General features: G+C 43.7%; 3 protein-coding genes across 3 annotated transcripts; 1 reads left to right on the forward strand and 2 right to left on the reverse strand.

Annotated features, from left to right (window-relative positions):
- Positions 1 to 16: 16 nt before the first annotated feature.
- C8R40DRAFT_1266719 (uncharacterized protein) lies at positions 17 to 1,089 on the reverse strand (the record flags this gene model as incomplete). Its single annotated transcript, XM_046233941.1, has 6 exons — positions 17 to 216; positions 309 to 373; positions 408 to 505; positions 593 to 723; positions 749 to 814; positions 861 to 1,089. 6 exons carry the CDS (start codon positions 1,087 to 1,089, stop codon positions 17 to 19), a joined length of 789 nt encoding a protein of 262 aa, XP_046083940.1.
- Positions 1,090 to 4,264: 3,175 nt separating this feature from the next.
- On the reverse strand, positions 4,265 to 5,489 carry C8R40DRAFT_1071481 (uncharacterized protein; the record flags this gene model as incomplete). Its single annotated transcript, XM_046226337.1, has 7 exons — positions 4,265 to 4,373; positions 4,425 to 4,570; positions 4,642 to 4,711; positions 4,746 to 4,900; positions 5,078 to 5,221; positions 5,272 to 5,394; positions 5,442 to 5,489. 7 exons carry the CDS (start codon positions 5,487 to 5,489, stop codon positions 4,265 to 4,267), a joined length of 795 nt encoding a protein of 264 aa, XP_046083941.1.
- Positions 5,490 to 10,531: 5,042 nt separating this feature from the next.
- On the forward strand, positions 10,532 to 12,423 carry C8R40DRAFT_1173247 (uncharacterized protein; the record flags this gene model as incomplete). The annotated part of the gene is made up of 6 exons (XM_046231989.1): positions 10,532 to 10,576; positions 10,628 to 10,731; positions 10,789 to 10,856; positions 10,904 to 11,439; positions 12,114 to 12,236; positions 12,289 to 12,423. The coding sequence occupies 6 exons, from the start codon at positions 10,532 to 10,534 to the stop codon at positions 12,421 to 12,423; spliced, it is 1,011 nt and encodes a 336-aa protein (XP_046083942.1).
- Between the last annotated feature and the right edge of the window lie 9,868 nt (positions 12,424 to 22,291).

A 22,291-nucleotide genomic window follows, 5' to 3' on the forward strand; every position in this document is an offset into this window, starting at 1 on the left:
CAAAATATCATATAAGTTACTGCCTCGTGAAAACGGTGAGGATCTTCATCGTAACCTCAGAGAGGTTATGCGTACCCGATGTCGGAATGTCTGAACGTCCAGAAGTCGCCGAGGTCGGAACGTCAAAATGTCGGTACGTCGCTGATGTCGAGAGGTCGGAACGCGTGGCAACAATGATGTCGGGGATGTTGGTATACATGACATGTCGGGCGTTGTCTGGAGACAGCGAAGAACATGATATATTATCTATTTAAGAATGTACAAGCATAGTGCTTGAGGATCTTGAAGTGCTTGAGGATTTTGGGGACCTTCGAGTGGCTTGAGTATTTTTGTGTCCATTCTGTTGAGGACTTGTTTCACCGATTCTTCACGTCTACATGATTATTGAGTAACTATTGAGTATTCACTCATTAGCACCAAAGGACACAAACACGCATCTTTTAGTCTGTATATTGTATACAAAGCCTAGGAGTTCAGAGACTGCTTCCAATTTCAAGATTGACAACTATAAGACAGAAGTATTGATGTGTTATGATCTACTTTAACTATTGGAATGTCAGCTAACATTATGAAAAAGTGAACAATCGCGTACCTTCACGAGACAGCGGCCCTCAAAAGGATAGGATAAACAATTGTGCTCCAGACGACATGCCAGTCGCCGGAGAAAACAAACTTCTCGATATGCGTACGTCGGCCTGTATGTTGTACATGTAGCGCTGTGAACTAAGGACAGAATTCGGATACGTACAACATCGGCAATAGGTTCGCGGGCGGTCAAGACACTCCATTTCGAGTAAAAGATGCACCAGTGCCTCTACAGCCCAATGAGAGATATAAAAAACAAAAGGCAAGAAACTCACCGGCTCTCCGTCTGTTTGCGACCTGGATAGGCAAAAGCCATGTTCTCCATGGGCAAGGACAACTCCTATTCCACTCCTCCTGACGACGAACAAAGTTGTTCGTCAAGCCCACCTTCCATTCATCATCATCGATGTAAGCATAAAGATAACCCTGCCCATCTGCATCTGAAATCCCCTGCATCGCTCGCATGTCATAGCGCCGCCGTAGATCTTCGGAAGATCGACGCATGAGTACTGGTTGGAAAGGAGGAATGGGAGACGTCAATGTTGATATCTGAGTGGTAGTGAGAGATCTTGGTGAGCGCCGCAAGCAGACGCGTTAGAACGAGGCGGAAAGCGAGGACTATCAGAGACGGATTGAAGAGATCCTAGCATCGGGCGTGAAGAAAAAGCGCCGCCACTAACAAACGGTTTGTAACCGGAAGTTCCCTCATTGTGATACCCTGTAGACAAGCGGAAGCGCGTGAACAGGCGATGACGGCGTGTGCAGTGATAATGGATGCTCTGGCAGGACACAGGTTTGTTATGCAAATCAGGAAGTATGAAAAATTGAGTGTGAGCAGCCAGTGACAATAAGGATGAGGTTCAGCAAGTGGGGGAAATTGGGACCTATTCTAAAGCAGTGCTATGCTGATGGGATCAGATAGAGGCAGACTTTCGACGACATCACCAACGATCTCGTGAAGGACGAGGGTGATTGTCCTTTGAATGAATTTGCGTCTCATAAGACGTCTGAATACTCATTATCGGCACGGGTCAGATTGGAGTAAGAATGAACATCATGTTCATGAGGGAGCAGAAAAGAGACATAGATTGCGAATACATAAAGTTAAAAGAAGTCAAAGCAACCTCTCCCAGCTTAAAAAGGAAACCATATGACGGTATTACTTCTAGGAAATTTTCGTTTTGAGTGAATCCTTGATATGGAAGTTAGAATGCAACAGATGATCATTGAATAGTCAACAATGCACGTTTCTCGCATAAAAATGACCGATAGCACTCTCATTCTGTGTCTATATTCAACGTTGAGAGCATGGGCTCAAGCCCGGTGTTTGCTTTTCCTCACGCTTTACGTATGGGGTTCTTTGACAATTGTTGAAGCTTTTGATAAGCAATACTACTAAGTAACTTCATTGGTACCTTCCTCTCTCTCAGAAGGAGATAATGAAGAATGACACTTGAGCAAATGTTCAAAACTGATGAAATGAGTCTGAGAACAAGCTCACTAACGACGAGGTTAAGCCGAAGGTTGAGATTCACGGACATATTTACCGAGCCCTGTGTCAGCGACTGGTTCTAGTAACGGGTGTCACCAGGTGTCACACTCAAGAAAACCTCAGATAGTGAAGCAATAAAGGAAGCAAGCAGAGTTCTGGGCTAAACCAGGTAGAATAGACGAGATCAAAGCTAAGGAAATACAGCAAATAGCTACAGCCTATATACTAGTGAACAACCCTTTGCCCTAGTAATGCCCAACACCCTGGGTTAGTGGTAAACATGAGTAGAACATAAGTAAAGCAATGTGTAAGTAATGAAAGCTCAATCGCCATGCTGTATACGTGTTGTGAGACTGCTGTGTTTAATATAAGTAAATGAAAAGCGCATGTTATATCAGTAAGCATAAATAATAGGTCAGGTGACAAGATAAGACAAGATATAGGATAAGGGAAATAGAAGATAAGACAAAAGATAAAAGATAAGACAAGGGATAAGGAGAAAGATAAGATGAAAAAGAAGTGATTGTAACACCCTGAAGATAAGTGACGCTATGATGAAGAGCTTGAGTAAATGGATATACATGAAGTAACGTTTCGCACCTATTTCCTTCTATATTCAAAGGTCTCAACCGTACTATCTCATGAGTACCAGCCCTTCCAAACTTCTCATTCTTCCGAACGTTAAATTTGAGAGAGGGGTAGAGTCCAGAATCCGGCAGAGATTGGGTCTAAATAGTGACGTCCTTGATAGCGGCTATTCTTCTTCCTTGACCAGTAGACAATCAGGCCCATAGAGCTGAATACCAGCGACTGGGAGAGGTTTTGTAGAAGGAGTCTGTGTTCTTACAGAGTTTGACTCTGTCGAACTGGGTTGGTGAAGACCAATTCGAGTTCTCAGGAAGAGATGCCGGTAAAGTGCAAAATCCGAGCAAGACTAGGCGCCTCTTGATTCGTATGCATCGTCGTCATCGTCATTCACATACTAGCCCTAGTAGGAAGATAGGAAAGCAGCTAGTCCAGAGTTTGACTCTGGAAAACTGAGTATGATAGTGGTTGGGAAAGAACGTATCGTGTCACGTCTATGAATGTTACATGATTAGGTGGACCGTGACTGTCACTATCACTATCCTTTTGACCTCTTCTGAGCATCATCGAGTATAACTCGAGTGTTGCTTTCCAGATTCCATAGTCGTTCATCAACACTACTACGCTCCGACCAACCAGGTAATAGAAGAAGTATTCCATTGCGCGCTTTTTGGGGGGTGTACAAACAAGTTCGTGCATTCGTCCCAAGTCAAGTATTATGCATGTTTCACCAAACTTCACAGAATTCAAAATACAACGGACGAGCGGCTTTACAATCGGCACTGGTCTAGGTCTTCACCTACAAATTTCCAGTGCGTTCAGAGCGCAGCGGTCACGAAATAGGAACAGGGGTCCTACAGAGGTTGTGTGGTCTAGTGCGGAAGGGTTCGGAGACGCATGAATCTACAAGCATGCTTCAAGATGCTGTTTTCAAATCGGAATTGTTTTAGCTGTTCGCACTCTGATGCCTCCAATCCTCCCTTAGTACTTTGGAGTTATCACAGTCTTTCACGTATACTTATTTTATCCGGTAAGTATATGACTGATACATATATTCTAACTGATCCAAAGGCTTTCGTTTGCATTCTGTTGATAGTCGAGACATGTTTAATACTCATGCACATGTCCTACACGAGGTCTTCTCAACTGTCTTTTCAATTCCCACCTCCAAGAGAAGCGTCGCACCTCAAAAATCATTTCACGCAGTCAATCCGGTATGGATCCACATGCAATGGGTACAATCAACAAAGAATCTCTGGTATTGTCATTCATAGTGGTCAAAGATCGTTGAGTGACAATTTTCCAGGATCTGGAGCCGGATCAGAACCCCAGCTCATTTGACGCTCTACCCAGCTCTCAGTCAAGACGGTCGCCGTATACACAGATGGATCCTTCTTTTAACAAAATCTTTTCACTGTACCAGAGTATTCGCAGAATTGGTAGTGATCATTTCAATAAACTCGTGAGTGATGGAATCGTCCTTAATACCACACTCCTTTCACGTCTTCAGTATAGGTAATTGATCTCGGACTTCAAAAAATCCTGTTAAATGCAGGAGTTTTGAACTACTTGTTCTTTGTATCAAAAATGCTCTGGAAGCTATCAGTAATGTTCCATAGTCAGCCCCATTCCGTTGCTGTTGGTTTCGTGGTTCCAAGCATTGCGACGTATGCTTTTGTCCAACGCTATACCGCGGGTGAGGCCAATGAGACTGTAAGTGACCTAACATTTTGTCCATGATTGAGTCAGCTTATCTTCTTACCAGGGTATGGTTATCTTACAAGCTGCTGTCGACGCCACAGTTCTCGCAGGGACTTTCATCTGCACCTTTGTTGTGTGGTCTATAATTTCTCTCATCAGAGACTTAGGAGCCGCAGTTTTCTTAGCAATAACCTTCGGAATGCAATACTTCATGCGCAATGTATGATGTTTTCTTCACGATAATGTATATTCATGTCTTGTGGATCACTCCAGCCCACGTTGTTTTGAATAAGCTTAGCTCTGTCAATGTATTTGTTCCAACGTTTGCTTCCCTTCGAGACAGTAGTGCTATTGAATTCCAACAAACAACTTTAAGTATCACTTTAGTGTGCACGCCAAATTACACAATTGATTGCACTGTTTTCGGAGACGTTCTTCGACAACACCAGGGTGCAAATTCCCTGCTAACTCGTCAAGTTTCAGAGATTGTTCGATCAGCAACATAGTCAAATCTGAGGCTGGCGGGGACGATAAAGACTACAGAATGTCTCATTGGTGATAGGGACAAAAGACGTAAGGAAAGACGACGTATGGTGACATTGTTCAACCTTTCGACAGTTAACTTCACTTCATCCACAAAAGACCAAAAGTATTTCGCCTACAATTGATGATTGAGAAATGTTTATCCAAGGACTGGCATGTATAGACACATACTTTGTTCGTTGTGATTGCCTTCTCGAATCGGTCATCGGCTGTGGCACAGCCAAGCAAAGCGAAAATCTCCGTTCTAAGTCGATGCACCGAGACCGTCGCGTCGTGAAAATCACATTTTAAGCGTTCCGTATTAGCTTCTAATTCCTGTATTGTGTAATTAGCGAATGATAGGATTATGAGAAAATGAAACTCACACATTGTGAACGCATCCGTTGAACTGCTCCACAGAGCTGAACGACTTCTTCGTATTTAAGTAAGGCCTGTTCTTCTAGTAGCCTCAAACGCTCGGTGCACTCGGCTGATACTACACGAACTTTCTGTCGAAGCAAGTTGCAGCAGCTAAGTTGGCAATCATCATACTTACTGAACTCATGATCGAGGGCGTCAGTAGCAAGAGGAATGAAAGGCTCATGTTTGAGAACCGGTAATTTATATATATAATCATTATTAGAGGTCTTTGTGTTCTTAGCGTGGGATTGAAAACAATGACCGACAGTATATCCAAAGAGAGACACTGTTGTTTAACAAAGGTGATTAATGACGGTCACTTATATGAAAGGGAGAGGGAGTGAATTGCCACCAGGGCTGACAATATTTTCAAATCCTTCGTACTGACTACAATGGGGTCGGCATTCCCGAGTCATTGTCGCGGAAAACCTGTGTCCAAATGTCAGAATTAGATACAACAATCAAGAAGATCATATATACACATACCTTTGGGACAGGGTACACATGTGTGACGGAATTTCCTTTGACCAGTAATGTCAAATCTGTCCTAACGAAATGCGAGATCACATTTGACAAAGGCACAGTCGAAATTCTCCTTGTCATTGGCGTTTGGAAACATAACCACCCGCAATTGAGTGACCGATACAAATCATCCTCTTTGCTGATTGGTTCCATGACAATAGCCTCAACAAACATAGTCACAATCACGTCTTGGGAAACAGGATGAGGATGAGAGTGTTTGATGAGCCTATCGATTGTTCCTGCGAGTATTTTTCCTTCGTCGCGGAATATGATGGAATTTTGACGATACCCCGTGGAGTAAATCACCTGTCCAAGTGCCGCCCCCCCTAGAATATGAGCTTGTCGGGCTACCTTGCCTTCCCAGTGTGAGTACTGAACACTGTACATCCTGCACAATTGCTGCACAATGCGATTCAGAGTCGATCTATCGATATGAGTAGGGGTCTCGGTAAACTCCGTACTGGACCAGGCCGATAAATCAGTCCCAGCAAAGATACCGCAATGATCTTCACGATCAATGTCAGTCAGCATTGTCAAGGCTTCACCGATCTCTTCCTGGAGTTCTGGATAGTTGGTCAGTAGCAACTGGACGTATGAGTTCATCATTGTGACTTCAACCTCACCTAGAATACACCATAAGTAAAATAAGAAGGAATGCAATATGAGCTCACCCAAATGCCCATTCTTTTTAATCTCTTGCAACAAATGGTTGATACGCTCAAACACTGGGGTACTTCGAGCATGTCCTGAGCCCATTTTTTCCAAGTCAGTTATAATATGAAGCGCAAGATGGTGATTGGATGCAAGAGTGACGTCAGGAAATAGTTCTAGGACTCCACGTAGATAGCTCTGGATGTGGGCTTTGTAGTAGGCTCTTGAGCTCTGAGATGTCTCACGAAGAAATATGATATGCATTCCACAAACCAGCTCCAAAAAGTTCAACATCATCTGAAGATGACGAGATTGTGGTCACTCTTTATTGCTATAGCCCCATACTCGAATCAGGGTCACAACCAGAGAGATCGAGCATACAACTTTGTATTCATCAGCACTAAGCTTGCCTGCAGAGGGAATACCCCATCTTGCAGGTGGTGCTTGAATCCAACTGGGAAGCACAGAACGTGCCATATCCGCCCAAATTTCTCCTAGAAGATCCTTCCCAATGACATTCCGAGGGGAAGTTTGTTTGAGAAAGCTGTCACGATGCTCTTGACGCTAAGAAAGCAAATGAACGACGGCTCGAACACAAGGATACTCAATGTTAACTGACCCACAATATCAACCGTTGTGCTAATTCCTCCTTTTTGAATGTGCCACCAGAAACGTTGGAATCAAATGGGGGTATTTGATACTCTATACAAAGCTTCTCAAGATGTTTGAGTAATTGAGACATCATTATGGACTTCGGGGGTTTGTCCCCCTCAAAAATCCGTTTGAATTGACTGTATCGCATCTGCGAAGGATCCTCGTCATTCTTGGCTCCGTTTTCTTGACGCTGTTCCGAGATACTCAGAAGTGTTTCAATGCAGCTCAGAAAATATACGTACATAGACCATGAGTCGTCCAGCAAGGGTTTTATTCGAGTCATCTAGGTTGTAAAGTATGTTCAGATCTTGACACAACGCCCGAAGGATGATTTTTTTCTTGTCGAGTGAAGGGGGTCTAGCGTCGAGGTTGAGTAATTTGGATTTGAGTTTTTCAAATGCCGAGTCTTTGCTATAGACGAATGGCGGCGGAGGCCGCGATACGGGTGGTAGAGCATCAGCATTTATGACAGATAAACCGATCGATGAAGTGATTGATGAAGCCACCGATGAAGCCACCGATGGAGCTCTTGATGGAGGATTCGAGTTGAAGGACTTTTCAAACCAATCAATATGTGAGTCAGTCGTGAGGACAAAACATACATACTATATCAGAAGCTTGGGATTCTGGGACTTCCGCTATGGTGTGGCGCTGATGTAAGAGAAGCTTCAGAGCCAACAGACATGTGCAAAAGAAAATACTCACCTTCTCTGCCGAATTGTTACCTTCCCAACCATCCGGGACCTGATTATAGTCAAGAGGAGGGATTGTAGGTACTTGCTCAAATTCGAGGGTCGAACACTGTACGAGCTTCAGTGCACGTAAGTAGTCGTGACATTCAAGACTCACCCAGTGCAGAATCTGGTCTACCATTTGCTGCTTGCTACTAAGTCCCGTACGTAGCTTGAGCCAGAAGCACAGGTACCACAGAACCCCTTTCTTCTCTTCCAGCAAGAGAGCTCCCAAAGACGTCTCGTTTTCTCGAATCTCATTCAAGAAATTGCGTAAGCTTGCTTTGGACAATTTTACGCGTTTTTTGTTCAACAAGTCTGGATGAAGTCCATCCCCGCTGAGTTTCTCGTGATTAATACCCCATATTTCACGAAGGTGGGTTTTGAAGAGGCCAAGGTATCCGAAATGCATGTCATCGATGACAGTGAAAAGGATGGGATCCCAATACGGTAATTCCATTAACTCCGTGAATCGTATTCCATGAGCCTTGTAGATTGCTTCGCATCATGCCCGTGAAGCAACCTTCCATTCAAAAGCCAGCTCCCTATGTTTCACAGGGTCCCACATGATCCAAGTTTCTGGATCAAGGTTATGGATATCACTGATTGGTAGGAGACATCGTCTACAGAAGTAGGTATGATTGTGGGCAGCAAAGCCTGAAATCTGAATTGCAGCTTCCGTGTCACAAACTATGGGGAGCAGGACTACAAAAACCTTTCGACCGATTTGATGACGTGCTGTACGCGTGAAGTACACACCTTCCCAGAAGGCCAGCAGTTGCTTGACCAGAATCCGTAAGGTATGATTGACGTGGTGTTGTTTGGGCTTTCCAGGCATGACAGTAACCAGAAACATATACTCTTGTCGATATCGAAGATGCTCCGGTAGTGACAGAATTACCATGCATGAGTTTCTCGCTGCCCAAACGGATTGAACCCATCAAATCCAAGACTCATTACAAGTCGAAGATCCGGATTTTCAGCAGCTCCTTTCTGAGATGTTACGAACGGCTGCCCATCTACGCCCCTGAATCCACAAAGTCTCTTGTCATTGTGTTGGAGCTTGTTGGTGATTGGCATTGCTGATGCTCTGCGATAGCATCTTCGATGCCTGGCACAGCTAAGATTCTCCCAATCCACACTTTTAGATCCTGGAAAACCTGCTTTCGAATTGGGGCCATGAACAAACGCTTTCCACTATGACGAGTGTGCCACAATGTAGTTCCACACGGCGGTGAATCCGGGTCTAATCTCTCTTCACACACAGGGAAAGGAAGGTGCACTTCATGTGCATCCTCAGCCTGTTTGAGCGCCTCGTTGGTGAACGGGGATAAAGCATAACATTTTGGGCATGCAATCGCAACATGTAGGAGTAGGATTGAGTTCATACTGGTCGACGATAGTGTGAATATCCTTCGGGATCTGTGATGGGACTCTTGATTGAATCCCGCTTCTTCTCACAAACCCTTTGATGATCCCACGCAACAGCGCAAGATTTACCCGCATATGACGAACTGGACTCCGGAATTTGATATGCATGATCAAAGCGGCTACAAGGATGGGAGTTGCATCTGTCATTTGCCTCAGAGAAAAGCGACGACCTAGGTGAATTTAGTCACTGCGACTAATGATAGGATAGTACACAACACATACTATTGTCAACGGTGGATCTATCACGTCCGTCAGGATACGCCTGAGATACCCATTGCCTCTCCTTTATGCGATGAAGTTTCCCCAACGCTTCGCGAAGCTCCTCCTCTACGTCTATATCCCCAACTAAGCGCTGTTCCAGCGGCGATGTTTAGATCGTCTTAATCAAGCTGCATAACCTTGATTCGGTGTCCAAAAAGCGGCTGTTGGCTATGATAGTGGTCTTCAGAGCGAAGTCGCCAACGTTCACCTGTAAAAGGCTCTCATGATCTGACAAAACATAAGGAATATTCGGAGAGGGATCTTTGATGAAAGTGAGCCGAGTTTCGCAGTCGTATAGAATTTCCAAGTGCATGTGGGTTTCGGATAGCACGGATTGTAACCAGCCGCCGGTATCTTCATCATTTGGATCTGGGCTAGGATTATGACTTCTGCCAAAGCAATTTGGATCTGAATGGTTGCTTCCGCCGAGAAGGTGATTTTTGGAAGGGGATGATTGATCTCCATGCAAGAATGACCCGGGTGCAATGTCAGACCCTGAGGCCTCTGGTACTACACTAGGTGATGTCGACACTGTTTGCAACCTGTCCACCCTACTTAGTAGAGTTTTCCTGAGACGTTCCCGATGCCGATGCTCAGTAAGAGCAGACTGGGGGATCAGTAATCCCTCCGGATTCTGCTTGAGACAGTCTTGACAACAACATGGCTGCAAATCCGAATTGACCGAATTAGCTCTGCGACGGCAAGCCATTTCGCGAGGGAGTTGAACTCGCAAGTGAATGTAACGATCGAAAGAGGTTGAGGAGCAAATGGTGGGGCCTGATGGCCCGTTGCATGATGGAGCGAAATTAGCGACCTGTCACCTCCTGTCACTGGGCAAATTTCTAACCATTTCGCACTTATTTCCTATCGTGGGCATCAAAAACGTTGGAACACTCTCGTGTGTTGCATATGCCAAGAAGCTCACGTGGAAAAGAAAGTATAACGTGCATTTACGGGGTTTCAGAACCGCTCCCTGATGGAACCAGATAGCATCACAGACTCGGAGACAGGAAGTCCTACTGTTCATCGATTGGTCAAACCTCGAGTGCGAAGTAATGCTGACCATTCATAGCCTTCTGGATGGTGGAGAAAGCAAACATATGACTACTGCAGCTATTATCTGGATGGTGATGGGATTATCCAAAAGATTTATCACGATCCAGATGTGGAAGAATCGTAAGCCAGTACGATGCAATGTTGTAATGATCCTAGGAACACTGAAACCGAGTGCAGAAGGACGAGAGGACGAGCGAAGACTCCCCCTCCACAGAAAGGAGCTCTTAAGAAGACTGAAATCCTTGGTTAGTGATCCATCTTCTTTGTAAAATTCTATACCGACATCCGCTAGGTTCCTCTAAACATGCTGATAGGGGGTCTACCCTAGTGAGCTTCGAGCCTCAGGCGTGGCCTCCGAAGTACTTCTTGCGGGGAAATCCCTGGACGAGTGATGTTAGGAACGATTCGTTCGGACCGACAAAATTAGAGACAAATCGTTTCAGGTCGCATGACAGCGAGGGAGAGACTGCCTGGCACTATAGTCAATCGCCGAACGACCTCGACGCTCCCCCTCCTGAGACCGCAACTCCCAGAATGTTAGGGACGATATATGTCCACAAGGATACCAGGGATGGGGGCTATCAATTATGGGTTTGGTGCAATCACGAAGGCAGAGAGCGAGAGCTCGGGTGGCGGCCTGTAGATCTGGAGAATGAACAGTTCGCACACCCCAAGTTTGCGATGAGGTCGTTGAAGTTGACTTCTGCAGGGAAACCTAGCTGGGTTCTGAATAGCACGTTGACGACGTACCGCACCAGGAGTACAAGGCGATCCAGGTCGCGGCCCGCCACGGGCTCGACATTGGGTTTTACACCTGAACCAGAGTCTGTGAGTGCAGCAAAATGAGCTCTGACGTGTATCATCCGAGTCGTCTTTTCTCTTGTCCCATCGTGATCTTGTATGGTACGAGTTCCCCACGGCTTGTAGTGTGAATTCTATATCGAGACCACGTAGTTTGACTCGTGGAATCACCAGTGCAAAGCTACTGCAAACGAGGAGAGAAGGGAAGAAAGGACGAATGAAAATATCCGTGATTACTCAGGATCAGTTGTTATAACTCCGTCACCTGATACAACAAGTCCGTCGCGCCGCTTTAGTATGATGTCACATCGAATTCCTTTAAGTGCCATTCCAAGTCATGGCCCCATGCTGTACACGAGGCTAAATGAACAACATCTTACCAAAAACTTTCACTCGCGACAGTGAAGGTTGGTACATACTAATGAATGCAGAAGAAGAACAACCTGCTCATCATGGATCATATGCTCCATCGCCGGTAATCTTTCTTCATATTCCCGTTACTTCGAAACACTGATTCTCTTCCAGCGGGCATGCAACTTTCTACCGCACTCTTATAGGGACGACGACAGGGCCATTGACAGCGAGGATGAGACAATAGAGTATTGTAAACGCTCTAGTGAGGATAGCAACACAGACCGGAGCATCCTGAATGTTATTGCTTCTGCGTCAATTGATTCCATTGACCACATGTACTTCCATAGGGCTCAAGCAGTACTCCAAGGCCTACCACGAGCAATTTCGATATCACCGAGAATCTCATACTTGGATTTACGACGAGCGCGTTCATCCCGTCAACCACCGATACTCAAATCCTCAGAAAGATGGTGTGTCTCTGAAACATATGCCCCTCAGTATGATATATATTCGCGTTCATAGGAACCAGCCACTACTTCGAAACCCATCATACGTGATAGTCAGATACCGCGGTGGGCTCCAGATAACGAGCTTGCCTCGTTTTTGTGTGAAAGAGAAAGGAAGGAATCTAATGGGCACTCCAACCAACCAATCTAATACACAATATGCGAGTTCACTGCTATCAAATTTATTTAATAGCAAGGGGTAGCGTTGGCAAAGGTTCCGCAAAGCTTTGATCAATCAATTTGAATCGTTCTAAGGATTCGATATATTCCTTTGATCAAGGTAGATTTAGCACGATTTGTGCTTTGGTTTGTATTCATTTGGGTATATCAAGAATTGGGGGTTTAGTAAATTAAAACCGAAACACACAGACCCCTACAGAGGGCTAGAACTATGTGCTGGCACAACCACACAGCGTGATTTGCCCTTAAAACCAACGACTGATCCTAAGTTCGAAGAATACCCAACAACTGGATAGACTTCTCGCAGTCACAAGGAGCAGAACACGACGTTCCTATACTCACAAGTGCCGGGCCCGAATGGCTGCTAGCGAAGAGGTTTCAGTCTGGCGGGAGTGTGTCTTTCCTTTTTACGGATTAGCACTGCAACGTCGTCCCAAAATCACTTGTATTCCAGATACATCGGATCGCTATTTATACATACAGAATATAGAGTCGCATAGTACAATTAATTTAATACAATAAACATTCGGAACCGCAAGGAAACTTCTACACTCAGTCAGATACCATTTAATTTGAATCTACATGTCCTTATTTGGTCCATATTGGTTCCAAGATTCTAGTATATCTCCAAACATAGGTAGGTACTTCAATATTCATTTAATTTAATTGTTTTGGAGGATGACTCGAATGGTGTTCAACTGTCATTGCGGTCCAACACTTACTTCGATCGTTTGTCACCTCGTCCGGAGGCAAATCAGCTCTCCTCGATTCTAATCCTATCAATCTGATTCATCTGGATTAAACTAATTGCTTCTCTCTTTCAATAGACACCCATTGTGCCTATACTCTATCAAGGGAGTTACGCATAGTATTCATTTAATTGTATTCTTCAATATTTTCTACGTCAGGACTCTTTGACATTCATTTGATATGCCTTCGGAGCCTCGCAGTACTTCGATCGTTCTTCTAGTCATTTTCCTCAACCATGCAACTCGATTGGTCTATTAGACTAAACCGCAGTCTTTTAGATTAATGCATGATCTCGTTCTAGAAGGAGTATTTGATAATTCCTGAGTTCTAGAAAGTCATTTCGAGTCAATCCTCGGTTCATGGTCACTTGAGTAAGTTCTTCCAAACTCCTGCCAGTGTAAGGTCCAATAAGAATACCCTTGGTATGTCATACGTGAATGGTCATCCTTCGGATGTAGTCCGAGTCTGGTATAATCCTGCTTGACAAACAGGTAGACTGCTATCCGTAGGTAGTATCAGGGATGGGTAAACTAACCAACTTGTGGTAGTATGGGTATATGGTCCCTTCAAATTATTAGACTGATTCAGTATTGACTTTGACTGTCAATCTGGGTCTCAATTACAGTCCTCTTGATACAAATCTATACGTGAAAATGTCACAATTCACAACATAGACGTCTAGCCAAAATTTAGGCGTGTCATCCCCCCCAAACCAAAGAATTTGACCGTCCTCGGTCATTCGTAGTTTTGTATAGGGAAAGGATACCCAATCTGTTATTAGATTGATTCGACAAGACTATATCTCCTTTTAATGTAAATCACTGGGTTTGGATCTCTACTTCTCCGTGCTCTCCAATCAATTTGGATGCCCTCAAATGGGTTTCTAGCGCTCATCTTATCAATTTATTCACACGCTTGCTACGAATCGCAGTAGTTTAGCGCTCAATTTGAATTGAATACTTTTTCGGTATTCGTATCACATTTCCAAATTTTTAATTCACAATCTTTTTATCATCTCGTCACAGAACGAGCTTCCATTTCACGGAAAACTGCTCTGACGTACACACTGAATCAGTGTGTACATTTACTTGGTTCGTGGCACGGGGTTCAACAATTTTTCGTTGAAGTCCGTTTTCGCCCTTTATTTCTTTCCTCCATCTCATTCATAAAAATGGCTTCAACCTCGAGTCAAACTCGAGCTGTTGATTCCAATACCCTCCTTCCTACCTCTCTTATTGAGGCTCAAATGATGTTGGCGGGTATCCCATCTAAATCAACACTTCCTCTCTTCTTCGAGAGTGCTGTTTTCAAGCGTCTTTTGGAGGGAGACTACTCTCCTCCGGTCGTTGATTCCACAAATTCTCCGGACTACGATGGCTCTGGAACCTTCCCTGCCTTTTCCTATCCCCATTCTCTCGTCCCTTTCTGTTTCCCTTCCGACACATCGCGTCCATTGTCCGTTGCGTCTGGATTGGATCTATTTTGTTCGGCGCAAATGGCGGTTCGAACCCTACAGGATTTGGTAAACGAATCTCCTTCGACGGAGTTGGAGATTTACAATGTTTTTGAGGAGGCTGCTCCCTTTTTGGTATGTAGCCACCTTTACTCGTTTTCTCATTACTGATATTAATGGTTTCTCCGAGATTTATATTCATGACTTTTGGATGGGTCGGGCAAATTGCCCTTTATTCGCGGAACAGGTCTTATTGTCTGCTGAATCGCTTTCCCTCAGCCTACCCGCTTTTCTTCGCGACGATTTGACGCAGCAATGGGGCATTCCCCCTGAACATCGTTCTTCAGCTGAAGTAAGTGTTCTTTTCTACTGAATTCACTTTATTCTCATTTAATTTAATTTACAGGGTGTTCTCAAATTCGAACGATTCCCTGCCATTCCCATTCCACTTTGTTTACGCTTTCGTGAGGGAAGCGCAATGATGCATATGGTTTCGTCTAAGGATTTAGATGTCTTTGCCTCGTTACGAGGCAAAGGTTCATTGGCGGTCGCGTCGGTGATTAGTGCACCTTCTCCACCCTTGGAGATCAAGCCTTTGTCCCCCGTTTCCAAAGCACCTGTAGCTCCTCCTCGATTAATCAGAAGGAATCGGGAGTTAGAGAGCCTCAAAGCTGATGCCTCCACATTTTGTAAGTGTCAACTTAATTCATTGGTTTCTGATTTTTATCCATTTAATTTGATTGCAGTTTCTTCTCCTCGTTCCACTCATTCAAGAGACTCAGATAATGAGCTCTTAAGCGGGTTCCCGTCTACCATTTCAGCTCCTCGAGCTTCGTCTTCTACCAAGGTTTCCGTGGACAGGAAAGTGCCTAAACCCAAAACTACCGTCAAGGTAGTCGAAGATTCCAAAGCCTCTCAGCCTACTCCTACTGCCATGGTTTATAAAAGAGTTCGACTCCCTCCTCGTTCGAGGAAAGTCGCACCAACTCTTGCAAAAGGCAAATCCCGACAAGTAGTTGTTTCTGAAGACGACTCTGCTTCCAATGAAGTAGAGTCTGAAGACGAGGAAGAAGATGAGGATGAGGAGGAGGACTCTGCGCCTCCTCCAAAACGCCCAAAAACGACATCTTCAATTTCCGGTAACATTTCATCATTGTTTTTTCGTTTTTATTTCTTTAATTTAATTCTATTGCAGCTTTGTTGCCTCGTCGTTCGATTAAACGGGTGTCCATCCCCAAACGAGCTACAAAGGTCGCCACAAAGTCCGCTCCTGAGCGTTCCCCCGATAGTACCTTCCAACCGGTACTCTTGGCGGATGCTCAAGGTCGCTTACGACTTCCAGAGCAGTCAACTGGTGCTTTCACACCCTTTCCAAAGTTTGCACATGCCAGGGTAAGTCACAGTGATTCAATTTAATTTAGTTAATACTAATTCTATTAATTTAATAGAATAGCGCTGCCTTGAATCGCGAAAATCCCCTTCTTGCCGTTAATCCTGAGGTTCTTGAGCTGGGCTCCATCTTGGAGACCCAAAATGCTCGTTTTACTATGCAGGATCTAATGCAGGTGAACCGGGTGATTCGCGATGTAGGGTTTTATCTGACGTTTTAATTAATTTAATTGCTAACATGTTTCAATTTATGTAGCCTTCCCTCCCAAGTCAGGCTTGCGTTTCGGCACTTGCTCGAGGGGACTTAGAAGCCAATTCGGCTCCTCTTCCAGGATACAAATGTCAAGCCTGCTCCTCATGGAGTTTGAAGTGCTTGGGATCCTTGGATGCGGAGCTGGCTATGGACGCGCTCAATGCGCTCCATAAGGCTTCGACTAGCAGTACGCATAGTAAGTTTCCTGTATTCTATTTGATTTTATTCGTTTAATTTAATTCGTTTGATTCTATTTAGATCTAGCAAACTCATTACGACGAGCCACCGACTTGAATGACCAATTGAAACAGCTCGGGTCTCTTTTCGACACCACGCGGGACCTCTTCTTGCGATCCATCTTGGATCTGCAGAATGCCGGAGAGGACCCCATTGTTGTACTGGAAGCACTCAAGGCCGCCGAGCCCAATCGTCGGGCGATCAATTTAAATGAGTGGACCCTTATGGCCACTCTATTCCGTTGGCCTAGTCCATTCAATTTGAGTGGACTAGACTTACATAATCGGACTCCTGGTGAATGGATCGAGCTGCTGCGCAGCATCCATTCTGGGGAATCAACGGCACATATTGACGAAAACGGTCACCTGGTCGAGTCCTCGCCACCTCCGGATTCTGCTACTGAGGCTTTCGAAGGCCTCAATGAAGTAGAGAAGGGATCGGCGGACGAAGGTACCAGCAGTCGGGTAGGGGGATCTGTTCCTATGGAGCTGGATCTCTCTACGATTGAGAGTTTGGCCGAGCAAACTCTGTCTCCTGAAAAGGGGGCAGAGCCAGCGCAGACTCTTGAATCGTAGCTGATTCCTTGGGCGTCGGGGCATCGTTTTCTTTTTATTTTTTTTTTAATTTTGTTTTTCTTATACACACACGGACGGACGGGTTTTATAACCTGCGTATTTCATTATAGCTGACCACTCGCGGTCTTATTGTCTGGGTTTCTTAACCCAAAACATCTCATTATGGACCTTTTCAGGACCACAGGTCGCTCGAGACCATTTCGTTTTAATTAGATTTCATTAATCTAATATCTATCTTGTCTCTTTCTTGTTTTTCTTGTATTTCTTGTAGGTAGTTTACCTATTATTTTGTTGTGGATAGCTTATACTATCCTGTATATATCAATTTACGAGTTCTCATGCTCATGTTTATCTTAATTTGAATGAGTGAACTTAAGTCTCATTTAATTTGAATGAATTCCTATAACCATTGTTCACTCAATATACTTTTCAACTCGATTCTTGTTTTAATTTGAATGAGTGCTTGCGAATTATTGAGCTGACTCTGAGTTCCACCCTTGAATAGGGGTTCAAAGTAAGACTCCATTCCGGATCCTGTCATGAATTTTCATGCGAGATCAGGACCGCAAGACTTTCCTGTCTTCATCGTCCTGAGTGCTCAAGTCGATCTCCGTTCGCCATTGATTATAACAACGTCGGGAGGTATTCTCAACTCCACTTTCAGGTTCTGAGCGCAGTTTCTTTACTCATTCTGCTTATTTTGACCTTCTGTATGATCGCTTTGATCAATTCTGGGTCACTGCGTTCTCAATACCATTCAATCTAATTGCAAAACTATTTGTCTAATTGAAATTTTGTAAATTTTCAATCAAATCGATATCAATCGATATCCTCCTTCCCCAAACTAAAGAATTCAACTGTCCTCAGTTGTCCTAATTTGGTCAGGAGCTTGATTTCACTGTTTCGGTATAAAAGCTCAGGCCAATTGACTATCAATATGCCATTCATTCCAAGTCGACTTGCATTAGTCGAACTTAGTCGAGCTCTCATTCCATACAAAGTTCCATCAACATCTATCATCGTTCATCCTAGCATGCCTATCCATCACAAGAAGGATCTTGACATTGCACGAGTTGCTGAGCCCCACTTGGGTGCTTTGCAGCAGTTACTTGCTTCGTACAAAGGCAAGAAGACGAACAATCCCGACAAGGCAACAATCTCTGTCCTACGTCGGTCTACCGAGTATCTTCATGATCTCTTGGTATGTATTCTTCATTTAATTTAATTGATACGTATCAATTTAAATCGTTTATTATCAGGAAAAGCCTGTTACACTTCGTAGTCATGTTAGACAGATTTCTAACTTGACTGCTCGTCAGAGCATTATTGATACTTTGTGTCTCGGGCACAAACTATTTCCTGACATCGTCGGTGATTCTCACTTCGAGCAACATCTTAAGTTCATGGCTTTTGCCAATGATGCTCGTGTATGTATCAATTTCCTTCGTGACTATTTACATTAATAGTCTTTTCAGAACACTCTCGTCAGGAATCGTCTCCTCGATTGTGCTCGTTCAGTTCATTCGGATCACGAGGCTTCTACTCGTTCCGATAATTCTCGTTTTATCAGGAAGTCCAAGAAGAAAGCTACTAGATTTGCTTCCTCTCGTGACGTCAAACGGGAACTTAGATCTGTTCATTTCGACTCTGATGTTGAGGTAAATCTTCAGATCCAATCTTAATCAATTTGATTTATTAATTTCGTTCAGATGAACTCAGCCTCCGAGGATGAGTTGGTGTCTGGAACTGAACGCAGTTTCAAACAGAAGCCTACTCTCTCTTTTATCAAGGTGAGTTAAAATGTTATCATGTTCTGTATCCACGACTCATTCCATGTCGTAGAATCGTCGCAGCACTCCCTATCCCACCATCGGTTCCAACAAAGGTTCCAATAAGGATGAAAAGTCTGTTGTGAACGAGGTTTCTCCTCGTCTCAGCAAGGTTCATTGCCACACAGACAGTCATGTTTCTTCTAACTGTATGTCCTGCCTCGCTGAAGATAAAGGTGAATCAATTCAATTCAAATCCGTTTCAAATGGATTCTTATTTCATGATTTAGTGACCCACAGCAAGCATATCAATCATGCTCTTGCTCAAGTCGTATCTTCTAATCTCGATACCCCGCCAGCTCCTCTTGAGTCGCAAAGTACCAAATTCATTGCTGCTACACTCAACTTTCAGGCAGCTGAATTCGAATTTAACGCAAACCTGGTCAAGACTTATGCAACTCGTGCACGTATTGCCAAGGTAATTGCGGACGAAGCCTGCAGCATTTTGAAAAGTCGCCAAGATTCTGGTTCAGACTCTTCTGCTTCTGACGCAAGTTTCACTACTGCTCAGAGTATTCCCACCACTGGTTCTGAGGACACCGTCGTCACTCCTACAGAGATTACTGTTCCAGTCGTTAAGACCGTCGAACGAGCTACTACTCCATTCACTCGTGGTGTTACTCCTATGATGGAAGACAAAGGACACGTCTCTGCCTAGGTCTGTAATCCATCTAATTGATTTCCTTTTAAACTGATACATCATCATTTAGATACATTCGTTTAAAATCCATAAATATTATAAAAACAGTTGTTCGTGTTGACCCACTGTCTTTACATGGTTTCCTCTATTCGTATTCATTCGTTTCATGCCTACTGTCTTTACGCCATCACAGCTGTATAGTAGATGCATCATCTTACCATCGCCATTCATTTTATGATGTTCGTTTGTAACAGTATATCATCTAGAGTTTCAATCTGATTATTGATCCTCTCCCTCACTGAGTTCTTCGTCAGAGTTGGTATCTGATAGTCTCAGATGCGGTATGGCATCGAATATGTAATCATTTTCTGGTGTCATCCAATATTCATCTTCGTCTTCTACCATTAAATCTAATTGTTCGGCAGTTAAGTCGATAAGTTCATGAATATTGTTTGGCAATTCAATTGGTTCATTTCGCGTAAAATGCGGCAATACTCTGAAGGCTCCGACCTTCTCTTTGAGTACTGTTCCATCCATTTCAGCAATGATATAAGAGCCACCCTTAGTTCGTCTGATTACGACCATAGGTCCTCTATATCTTGGATACATTTTTCTATCCAAACTCTTTTCAATTCCAGAATTCCTAACCTGTACTAATTGACCTGGTTTGAAATCCCAATCTTTAATTGTATGTCTATATTTTTGTTCAAATCTCCGTAGCTCTGCAACTTTGTTTGCATCTACTCTACGTCGTACTTTCTCAATGAATGAGTTATGTTTTGACAGAGCTTGAGCACGATATCCAATTAATTCATCTCTAGTTAAGATTCTATTAGGTGGATTCACCAACCAAGTTGATTCCACTATATCAAAGGGAAGCAACGGTAACGAGCTTGCCTCGTTTTTGTGTGAAAGAGAAAGGAAGGAATCTAATGGGCACTCCAACCAACCAATCTAATACACAATATGCGAGTTCACTGCTATCAAATTTATTTAATAGCAAGGGGTAGCGTTAGACCGGAAACCGCCCCTCTATGAGGGCGAAACCTCGATAGAGGGACCGGAATATCTGAGTTTAAATTGGCAGGAACTGCGTTATCATTCTTAGAATGTTCGAGAATGCTTATTAATAGCCTTTTTTGGAAACTGACTTTCGGGGATATTCCATTTGGGGAATAGCCATGTGCTATATCGAGTACATATATTCATCGATTAAATCGCCATTATTCTTCTACAATCAACTCTTCGTTCGTTCAATGAGTGGATTACGGCGCAGAGGATATGCGAGGACTCTTCCAGGCTCAGGAAGCTTCAGAGTATTTGTAGATTCTTCATTATCTGCTGATCCAATATTGGAAACAACCACACAGCAATCAACATCGAGTCAACGGCGGCACCCTCAGCAACATGAATGGGATGAAAATGTCCACACATTTGATCTCAATGCTAACACACCAGCCACCAGAGTTTCTCAGTACACTCCCCGCATTGCTTGGCCTGGTGAACTTCCCACCACTCATATTACATCCTCCTCAGCAACAATACCTGAAATTCCAGATAATATTCATAATCACTCTGTCAATGGTATCTGTTTCCAGTCAAAGTTTTGTTTTATTGCATGAATATTGATATATTGCTCTGTTTTCAGCTCTCATAAATGAGGAAATCAGTGATCATGATGATTTCCAAGCTGTTTCAATACAAGGTATTCAAGTACTTATCAGAATGGTATATTTCCTTCCTCATTGCTCAATTGCTATGTGCTTGTAGATATTTCAACAATCTCCTCTATGGAAGCATCCAGCTTCAAGGCATTTGATGGATCAGATACAATGTCAGGTATCGAGTATGATCACACTGTTGATCTTGACACAAGACAACGCAGGCCAAAACGTTCAATGGTAGACAAAGTCAAGCTTGTCTTACATTCTCTCCGTGATGCACATTTATCCCCAACAGAGTTTATTTCAAACCTTTACAATTCCAAGTATCAGGAATTTGATTTCTACAAACAGAAGCTGTTTGAAGATGGAAACCACAAGCACTTGCATCAATTATTAGATAGTTTATGGGCTGATCCTAGAGGCCAAAACATTCTTAAAAGTTGGATGCATACACCAGCTATAGAGTATAGTGCTGCATGTGTGTCTAGAGAGTTTGAAGCTGTTAAGCCACATTTGCAGATGTACTCTCAGAGTGTTTCAGCAAACTATATGCAGTCTTGGAGCTTGGAGAGAATAGTGGAACCATTGTTAATGACACATTTACCTGTATGGTCCCATATCTTGAGATCAGCCTCAGAAACCAAGGAGAGTCAGGATTCAGGTGGACTGAAATCTCACCAGAGGAATATGGTAGGTCTATTAACCTTTGCTTCTTTATACTGTAATAATCCATAACTATATTTTAGAGCAGACAATTAATTACAGCTCAAGTTGCACATACACGTTCACAAGCTTGTGCAAAAATTCAGCTAGGTCTAGGCATGTATGCATGGGCCACTGGAGCTTCAAAGTCTCTCTTAGAGGTTATGCACCGTGCAAGTTTGACACCATCATATACAACTATTGGGAAAACCTGGGAACATGTAGGGAATACATCAATACAAACAGCAATCCTAGTTGCCAATGAATATCCTACTGCAGATGCTTGGGATAATGTGAACTTGTCAACATCCGGATTTGTTGAGCAAAGGCCAGATGCACCCTCTAGA

The sequence above is a fragment of the Lentinula edodes genome (genome assembly GCF_021015755.1).
Source record: "Lentinula edodes strain Le(Bin) 0899 ss11 chromosome Unknown C8R40scaffold_29, whole genome shotgun sequence".
NCBI lineage: Eukaryota > Fungi > Basidiomycota > Agaricomycetes > Agaricales > Omphalotaceae > Lentinula > Lentinula edodes.